We start from the raw sequence: 9488 nt of genomic DNA on the forward strand, positions 1-9488 counted from the left end.
ATGTCGGCTCTCCCCGGGGCCACTAGGAGAGGAAACCAGAAAGAGAATTAAGTCAGCGGACATGAAGCGTCTTCGGGGCTCTGTGGGTTCATTCCCTGTCCCCTGCGCTCACCCTGCTCTTGTGGCCGTCACGGGTGTTACAAGAGCTAGGGAGAGAGGATGACGGAACACAGAGGCGAAGGGTGGATGGTCAGGTCAGACTGAGAGAGAGAAAGTCGGGGTGTGTGTTGGGGCAGATGGAGCTAGACAGAGAAAGAGAGAAATGGAGAAAGAGAGAGAGGTGGGGAAACGGGAACCTCACTCAGAACAAAAATCAGCACAATCCCTGAGCCCGGGATCGTTCCCATCTTCACGGCGGAATAGCTGCGTCCCAGCCCCTTCTCTCTGTCCGAGTCCTGTGCGAGTCCGCGGGAGGGAGGCTCCGCCCTTTCCCCGCAGCCACAAGCCAAAGAGAGACGGAGTGTGGGGAGTGGGGGGCCCCGAACAACCCGCGGAGATGCTACTGCTGGAACTCGAGCTGTGCGTGACCCTTGGGGCCTGCCCCATAACCCCCCCCCCCCGCGTGTCTCTCTGCTGTTCTCTGCATCTGCCCTTCAGCTGGGGCTCCAAGACGGCTCACTGCGTCTGTCAGGGGCGGGCTCCGGCGGGGACAGGACAGCGTGGATTTAATGAAAAGCCGCGCGGTGAAATAGACCTTCTCGAGGCTGCTTTGTGCGGACGATTTGGCTTCCGTGCAGCGCCCTCCGGCGACCAAACGGGCTCTGGTGAGACACAGAGAGAAAGCGGCCGGTACAGTCACGTGCCCAGAGAGTTCATCCCCGCGGCAGAGCTCACGATCAAGTGCAAGAGGCGGGCGTTGCCAGGCGGTGACCTGAAATCCTGTTCCTTTTGACCGAATACTCGCTACATGGGGCCGGGGGTTGTTTTGCAGAATCTGGTTTGTTACACTTTCCCCAGCAATATCTGTGGTCACTTCACAGATGCAATTAGAGTCAAGGTTTATCTGTCTGTGGGTCCGTCTATCGACCCCCCATCACACAAACATCGAAGTCCCTGGGCCTGTGGTGGTTACTTTCCTGGTTTCGCCTTGAAACCTGCTTCATCTTTTTTTCTGAATTGGGTTGTCTTACAAGTCTGCCAAAACATCCAACTTTCTCACACTCACGGAGCAGCCAACCCCTGTCGGGTGTCGTAAGGAAGGAGAGATGAGTAGAACCTTATTTTAACAGACGAGGCTATTTCACATGGTTTGCCTGCAGGATTTCGTTGCTAATATACCAGGGTGCCGGGGGACATTATAAAAATGATGATGAATGGATGGATAGATAGATGGGTATATATGGAGAAGGGTGGATGGGTATGTATGGGGACGGATGCATAGATAGATGGGTATGTACGGGGCAGGATGGATGGGTATATATGGGGCAGGATGGATGGGTATATATTGAGAAGGATGGCTAGATAGATGGGTATGTTTGGGGCGGATGGATAGATAGATCGGTATGTATGGAGAAGGAAGGATGGGTATGTATGGGGACGGATGCATAGATAGATGGGTATGTACGGGGCAGGATGGATGGGTATACATGGGGCAGGATGGATGGGTATATATTGAGAAGGATGGCTAGATAGATGGGTATGTATGGGGCGGATGGATAGATAGATCGGTATGTATGGAGAAGGAAGGATGGGTATGTATGGGGCGGATGCATAGATAGATGGGTATGTATGGGGCAGGATGGATGGGTATATATGGGGAAGGATGAATAGATAACTGGGTAGAATAAACCAATGAAGGTTCCATGTGACAGGGAAACTCCCAGCGTCCCCCAAAATACATTGACGTCAATATGAGTCTGTCCTTTGCCTTAAGCTGTTTCTGGCGCAGGCCCTAGATTCGGATTTCCCAAGGAGCCTGGGGGAGTTAGGCGCCCAAATACCGCTGAACTTCGTCTGTCTCTCGACTTCTTTGGAACCCACCCCGCTTAAATGTTCTCTTCCTCCTTTCTGGCTTCTTAGTTTGCCCTTCTCCTCTCTCTTGTCTCCCTCCCCACGGACACACACTAGCACCCAGCCCTGGAGTAGAGGATTTATTGTACGGGGGCCGCCCCTGGCTGTCCCACTGTGTCTCTCCGAGCACAGTAATACACCGCTGCGTCTCCCAGCCGCACCCTGCGCAGGGCGAAGGTACTGTTTTCTTTATCCTTGGAGATGTGCAAAGTTCCCTCTGGGTCGGGGCTGTGAGCGGTTTCCCTGAATCCAGTCACTATAAATTCGGGTCCTCGGTTTGGAAACTGCCGGTACCAGGCTATATTATCACTGCTGGCTGAGGGGTGGGAGCAGGTGAGGTTCAGTTCAGCTCCCTCCAAAGCTTCTGCTGAGACCGGCTGCCGGATCTCGGCTCTGCCTGGGGCACCTGGGAAAGAAAACCAGACAGGGAATTAAGTTCGTGGGTATTAAATATCTAAGGAACATTAGGGGTAAATTGCCTCTCCCCGAACCCCATCCTTCCTGGGACTGCCATGCCTGTTTAAAACAGCTAGGACGAGGGAATGCAGCAGGGGAGAGAGCGGGACAGGGGTGTATCGGGTTAGGTGGATGGATGTTGGAAACACGAGATCTTACTCAAAACAAGAAGCAGCACAACCGGTGATCCCCAGATTTTTCCCATCCTCCGAAAACTCTGGGTGTCTCTGCTCTTCTGCAAGGATCCTTGTCTCTCTCTCCAGCCCCGAAGACATTCACGGGGACAGAAGCTCGGTCCTTTTTTCCTACAGCTGCAAACCCAAGGGAGAGAAACGCATGCAATGATGATGATGCTGGATGTTGGGATGGGTCACTCCTGGTGCCAATCACATAAACCTCTCTCTCAGTGTCTCTGCTTGGCAACTGTCCTGTGTCTTTCAGGAGGCGGGCTCAGAGGGATGACATGGGAGGTAGACAGCATGAAAAAGCCCAGGAGTGAAATAGACCCATGGGTCAGCGTGTCTACACGGATCGCTCCTGCTTGGACTGCAGCGCCCTCGACCGGGAAACTGTAGAAGTGTTCAACACAAAACCTCTCTCTCTCTCTCTTTCTCTCTCTCTCTCTCACACACACACACACACACACACACACACACACACACACACACTTTCCCAAGAGAGTTCGTCTCTGCAGCATACACGGACGATTTGCAAAAAGCGGGTGTTTTCAGGTACTCCCAGTGAAGTACTAATTTACCCTGAATTCCCGCTAAATTGTGGGAAATTATTAGAGCAGAATGGGATTGATAAATTAATTAATTAGGCATTAAATTGGAGGGTTTTCCGGTAATATTTGTGGGCCCCGAAGCAAGAAAAAGACAGTGTTGTACTGTCTAGTTATCGATCTTTCAAGATATTGTCCTTGGAGCTGCAGAAAGATCAGGTTTGGGGGTTTGTTTGTGCCATGGTTTAACCTTTTACTGTGCTTCAGATTTCTCTCCGAAGAGGATTTTCTTAGACCTTTACCAAAGTATCAGATCTTACAGTCGCCTACGTGCATAGACGACTAGTGATGTGGTACTTTGGAAAACTTCTAAGAGAGTCCCTTTCGGAGAGAATGAAGAAGAACGATAACGGAAGGGATAAAACCATGGAAGTAAATAAACCCTTTCAAGACATCTGTAAGCACGATAGATAGATAGATAGATAGATAGATAGATAGATAGATAGATAGATAGATAGATAGATAGATAGATGCAGTGTATGGGGATAGATAGAAGGGGTGTATGGGGATGGATAGATGGAGGCGCTATATGGGGGTAAACAGATATTATCGATCTATGTCACCCTCCTTTTCTTGTATCTGTGGGGTGGCCACACAGGTTACTGGAAAAGACGATCTGCACACCGATTGGCTAGTAAAGCAGAATGTGATTTAATAATTTCCCGCTATGTGGCGCGAATTCGGAATGAATTGGTAAGATTTCACTGCACAAAGAACTCCTGCCTTGTGCAAGTGGCCAATGAATTCTGCAGAGGCGGACTCCTTTGGGGAATGTTAACAGAGACAGTTTTCTGGTTTCACCTGCTAGGAGCTCAGCCGGTCTCCCGCCAGGAGCCGCTGCAGTACAAGCAAAAATGATCCCTACACAGACATAATGACATCCCACGGTCTCTGCTGCTTCGCCTGGCTTTTCATGAAGTCGGGTTCTCCTGCCCCCGCCTCCTGCCAGACGCAGTGCACAGAGAGACAGGCTGGGGCTGGGGGTGGGGGGGGTTATGCTGTTACCGGACCCCTCCCCGTCACTCGCACCTCCAGCTCCAGCAGAAGCGTCAGTGCCTGGTATTTAGCCCTCACCACTCCGGGTAAGCAAGCTCCGGATAACACTGCAGCTGGTAGCTATAGGAAAAGGGCATTTCCACAGGGGCAAGGCAGAGACACCAGGGGCTGACCCTGGTGAGGAGCAGAGACACCGAGATTCCCCTGTGACCATGGCACCAATGCTGGGCTCAGCGGTTGGGCAGATTTTTGTTCCGAGTAAGATTACACATTTTCCAGTCTCTCTCCCTCCCCCCTTCTGCGTTCTCCCTTCTTAGCTCTTTTAAGCACACCTGGCAGTCACAAGGAAAAGGTGGGGGTTGGCGACAGGAAGTTAACCCATTAATAAAACCCTTAGAAGCTTCACGGCCCACTAATTAAAAAGTTCGGCGCACAGAGACGTTTTTGTAAATTTCGCCCTAAAGGTTTTATTTCTCTCATTTTTTCCCCCCGGTCGCCCCTCTCCCCGGCATCTACTGAAGCCTACCCCACCTTCTGCTCACACCACCCAAACACACCCACACCGGGGAGTGAGATATTTATTGAAGGGCGCAGCCCCTGGCTGTCCCGAGCACAGAAATACACCGCAGCGTCTCCCAGCCTCACACGGCGCAGGGCCAGTGTGCTGGACACTCTCTGTCGGCGGAGATGTGCGGGGCTCTCGCCGGCTCGGGGGTCTTAGTGGTTTCCTTGTATCCGCTAACTACAAACTCGGGTCCCGGGTTCGGGAGCTGCCGGTACCAGACTGTGCTGTCACTCGCCTTGGTGGCGGGGTGGGAACAGGTGACTGTCAGCTCGGCTCCAGCCAAAGCTTGTGTGGAGCCCGGTTGCTGGATCTCGGCCCTGCCCGTGGCCACTAGGAGCGAAAGCCAGCAAGAGAATTGATTCAGTGGGCGTGAAACTTCCGGCGGACCCTAGGAGTAAATCGCCTTTCGCCAGCCACCATCCAGTGACTGCCCTGGGAGTTTAGAAGGGCGGGGGGAGAATGCAGGGGGAAAGGAGAGAGAGGTGCGGCTGGACTGAAAGAGAGGACGAGAGGACGGAGTGTATGATAGAGAGGGTGCGTATCTGGTGAGATGCAGGGTGGGGTAGAGGAGGGGGGTGTCAGGGTGAGATCGAGGGTGGGGTCGAGGAGGGGGGTGTCAGGGTGAGATGCAGGGTGGGGTCGAGGAGGGGGGTGTCAGGGTGAGATCGAGAGTGGGGTAGAGGGGGTGCCATGGTGAAGTGGAGGGGTGGGGTAGAGGAGACAGGGTATGTCGCGGCTGGATGGAGGGGGCGTGGGGTAGAAGATGGGGTGACACGTTCAGATGGGGGTGTGGGGTAGAGGGAGGAGTAACATGCTGAGATGGAGGCAGAGATGGGGACATCGAATTTTATTCACTGAAAACAACCACCAGCAGCAACGTCTCTAACCCCGGGCTCGCAGCCACCATCCTGCCAGCCGTGTGGCCGAGGTGTCGAAAGCCACGCTGGCCTGTGGAAGCAGCTACAGCTCTGTGGGGGGGGGGGGGGCGCTGCCCTTCTGCTCTGCCTCCAGCCCCCGGGAAAGTCAGAGAGAGAATATCCGGCCTTTCCTTTCAGCGCGCGGCAATCCAGACAGCGCGGGGGACCGCAAACCACAGGCCACGACCCCCGGCTCCTCCCTTTCTCCCCCTCGCCCTGGGCTTGGTCACCGCCAGCAGGGACACAGGTTAACTCCCGCCTTCGCGGTGCAGCCCGGCCGAACAACGAAATCGCCCCCCCGTTTACTTCCAGCGCGCGCCAGACTGTGGGGAGCTGTTCACGCGGAATGAGATTTGCTGGTGACTCGGCCGATAAACCAGCTCCCGCAGCAACCTTAGTGCCGATGTTGCTGTCTGCCTCCTCTGTGGAGTGTGTGTGTGTGTGTTTGTTTGACAGACTGTATCGGTGTAATGGTAATTTTGTTTCATGCTATTCCGTATAATGTCTAAAAAAGGTGAAGCCCTCGATTGGATCAAGCCGGTGAAGCCCAGAGCTAGCCGGTGACCAGAGAGATCTGATCCAAGTTCTGTGGTTGCGCCATTCCTCCCTTTCCCTCCCAGACCCCGGTGCCCGCCTTCCCGCTGCTCCGCACAGACCCTGCCTGGTTTTTGCTCAGCTCCCTGCCGGTCCGTGTCACTGTGTCGCTCGCGGCGCAGTAATAGGTCCCGGAATCGCTCACTTCGCTGGCCGGTTTCCACAGGTGGAAGGATTTATGCTTTTTCTCGTGGGTGGCATCGAACCCTTTTCTGATCCCTTCATCCGAGTCCTCCCTTCCCAGGTCCCTCAGGAAGAGCCGGGGGGGCTGGCTGGGGAACTGCACGTACCAGAAGACGGCATACACTGCGGCATCATCATAGCTACAATTGAGCCTCAAACCTTCTCCCTCGGACACGGTCATGGGGCCTTGCGTCTGCATCACCGACACTCCAGTGGCCCCTTCTGGAGGGGAAAAAATAAATCCTCGTTGGCGTGAAGGATGTGACAGCTGAGATTTTTTCAAAACCACCCAAGGGATTCTGGCGCATCGTGCGTAGATTCAAGTCAGGCGAATTTTAAAAATTTCAGACGCTCACTGAATGTAGGGGATTTAGGGCCGTAAAAGGAGAGAGAGAGGGAAGGAGAGATTGAGCGAGAGAGATGCTGCCATGGGAAGGAAGCCTGGATGGATGGATGGATAGTGGAAATAGAGAGGTGTGGATAGACAGAGAAAAAAGAGTGAGATTATTTTAACTGGCAATTTTGTATATTTAGAGGACAAGAGATCAGGGGGAGAAACATTCAGAAATAGGAAATCCGACTCACTGAATACTAAAGTCATCGCAACCAGCGAGAACTGGATTGTTAACATCCTCTCGGGGTCTCTGCTCCTCCTCTGCCGGGAGCTTCCTCGCTCCTCTCTGACCAGCCCCACGAGTTGTCCGCTTTCTCCTTTTCTTGCAGCTGCAAACCAACGCTGGCTCTCCTGAGGGCCGGAGATTTAAAAGCAGGGAAGCCGTGCTTCCGCGGGAGCTGGGGTGGTGAGCGCCTCCCTCTGCCAATTTACCCCCTCCCCCCTTTCTGTTTGATCGTAGCTGCCTTCAGGATTTCCTCGCCGCCTCTGCGAGGAGGCAGGTGGCCTCACGAATGAAGAGCCAGCGGGGTGAAATAGCTCCGTGTGTCATCATGTCTATACAGGGGACATTCCTGCTGGTTCCGCAGTGCCCTCTGCCGGGCAACTCGGTGAACTGCTGAGAGGGATACAGGGGAGCTGAAAAATTGCATTCCTGTAATTACAAGTTTCAGAGGAGTGGCCGTGTTAGTCTGTATCCGCAAAAAGAACAGGAGGACTTGTGGCACCTTAGAGACTAACCAATTTATTTGAGCATAAGCTTTCGTGAGCTACAGCTCACTTCATCGGATGCATGTAGCTCACGAAAGCTTATGCTTAAATAAATCTGTTAGTCTCTAAGGTGCCACAAGTCCTCCTTTTCTTATTACTGTAATTATTTCAGAAGATCTTTTCCAAGAGTTTCTTTGTGGTTGCTATAAAATGGGCTAATATAATTCATTGGGAATTATGTTTTTTTTTAATTTAATTTCTTAAGCAATAGGCATTTATCCTCCTATAACATGTCTTTTAAAAAGAATTCTATCTCTGTATTTTAGGGGTTTATCTTGTTTCTGCTCACCAGCGTAGTATGGGAATGTCTTCCACACGTTATTGATAGCAGCAGCAAAGTCCTTAGCGGGCTTCAGGGAGTCTCTGGCTTTTGCCATGTTAAGTGTGAACGTTCTGCTTGGAGGGTTAGAGTTTTTGAATGTATTAATTTACTTTCTGTTTGTTTCGTATTCATTTGTTGTAGGGAAGTTGATAATGATTAATAATAATATAATAGCAGAAGAATAATTTTGGTTGGGTGGGTGGTGGGGCTGGATAGAAGAGGGTCACTCTTGTGTTATTCTTAAAGGCCCTTTTTGAGAGCCATAAACAGAATAAAGGGGTGAAACTGGTCCCTCACTCACATCAGTGTACTAGCTCCAGAGTCACTCATGCAGTACCGGAGCTACTCTGGAATTACATCACTGAAGGTGGAACTACACTCTTGGAGATTTGGGGTTCAAGTTGCAAAAGTGCCTTCATGACTTAAAGGATTAAAGTACCATTTTCCAAAGAGACTTTGGACCAAATTTTTAAAGATGTCATTGTTAACTGTGTGAAACCTTGTTAGGCCCTGAGTAAAAACCTTGCTCAAATTGATGTGTGAAACTGTCCTTCACTTAAGGTAGTTGTAAGAAATGTTTACAGGGGATCACACCTAAAACAAAGTCTAATAGAATCTGCCCAAGTTGGGAGTGGGGTTCCAATGAGTATTGGACTTTTCAGCTTGGAAAAGAGATGACTAAGGGGGATATGATAGAGGTCTATAAAATCATGACTGGTGTAGAGAAAGTAGATGAGGAAGTGCTATTTACTCCTTCTCATAACACAAGAACTGAAATTAATAGGCAGTAGGTTTAAAACAAACAAAAGGAAGTCTTTCTTCACACAATGCACAGCCAACCCATGGAACTCTTTGCCAGAGGATGTTGTGAAGGCCAAGACTATAACAGGGTTCAAAAAAGAAATAGATAAATTCATGGAGGATAGGTCCATCAATGGCTATTAGCCAGGATGGGCAGGGATGGTGTCCCTAGCCTCTGTTTGCCAGAAGCTGGGAATGGGCGACAGGGAATCGATCACTTGATGATCACCTGTTCTGTTCATTCCCTCTGGGGCACCTGGCATTGGCCACTGTCAGAAGACAGGATACTGAGCTAGATGGACCTTTGGTCTGACCTAGTCTGGCCATTCTTATGTTCTTGCCAAGCCTGCAAATCCTGCACCTTGGCGGGGGGTTAGACTAGAAGGCCCCTGCTAACCCTGTGAGACTAATTTCTCCTCCCAACAGATACATCCACAGGGCCCCAGACTTTGACCAGATGCTCCGGTCAAAACAGTATTTGGGAACCTCAAGACTCAGACGTGGATGCCTCATGGGATTTCCAAATGCAGCTAGCCCCTAACTTCCAGGGAAGCCAATGGGAGCTGGGGGCTTTTGAAAATCCTTCTAGGCACCTGTTCGTTCTCTGGGCACCTAAGTACCTCCGCAAATCTAGCTCCAGGTGCCTCTCTGTATCTTTAGGTCCCTAAATACCTTTGCAAATCTGACCCTTCATAGAA

The 9488-nt window shown here is 51.4% G+C and overlaps 1 gene segment (V, D, J or C); it reads right to left on the bottom strand.

The window, feature by feature from the left end:
* Positions 1 to 370: 370 nt before the first annotated feature.
* On the bottom strand, positions 371 to 7555 carry LOC141997031 (T cell receptor alpha variable 9-1-like). The segment is given in 3 exon segments: positions 371 to 2416; positions 6385 to 6727; positions 7091 to 7555. Coding segments are annotated over 3 exon segments (450 nt in total).
* Positions 7556 to 9488: the final 1933 nt, after the last annotated feature.

The sequence above is a fragment of the Natator depressus genome, chromosome 13 (assembly GCF_965152275.1).
Source record: "Natator depressus isolate rNatDep1 chromosome 13, rNatDep2.hap1, whole genome shotgun sequence".
In the NCBI taxonomy this organism is placed as follows: Eukaryota; Metazoa; Chordata; order Testudines; family Cheloniidae; genus Natator; species Natator depressus.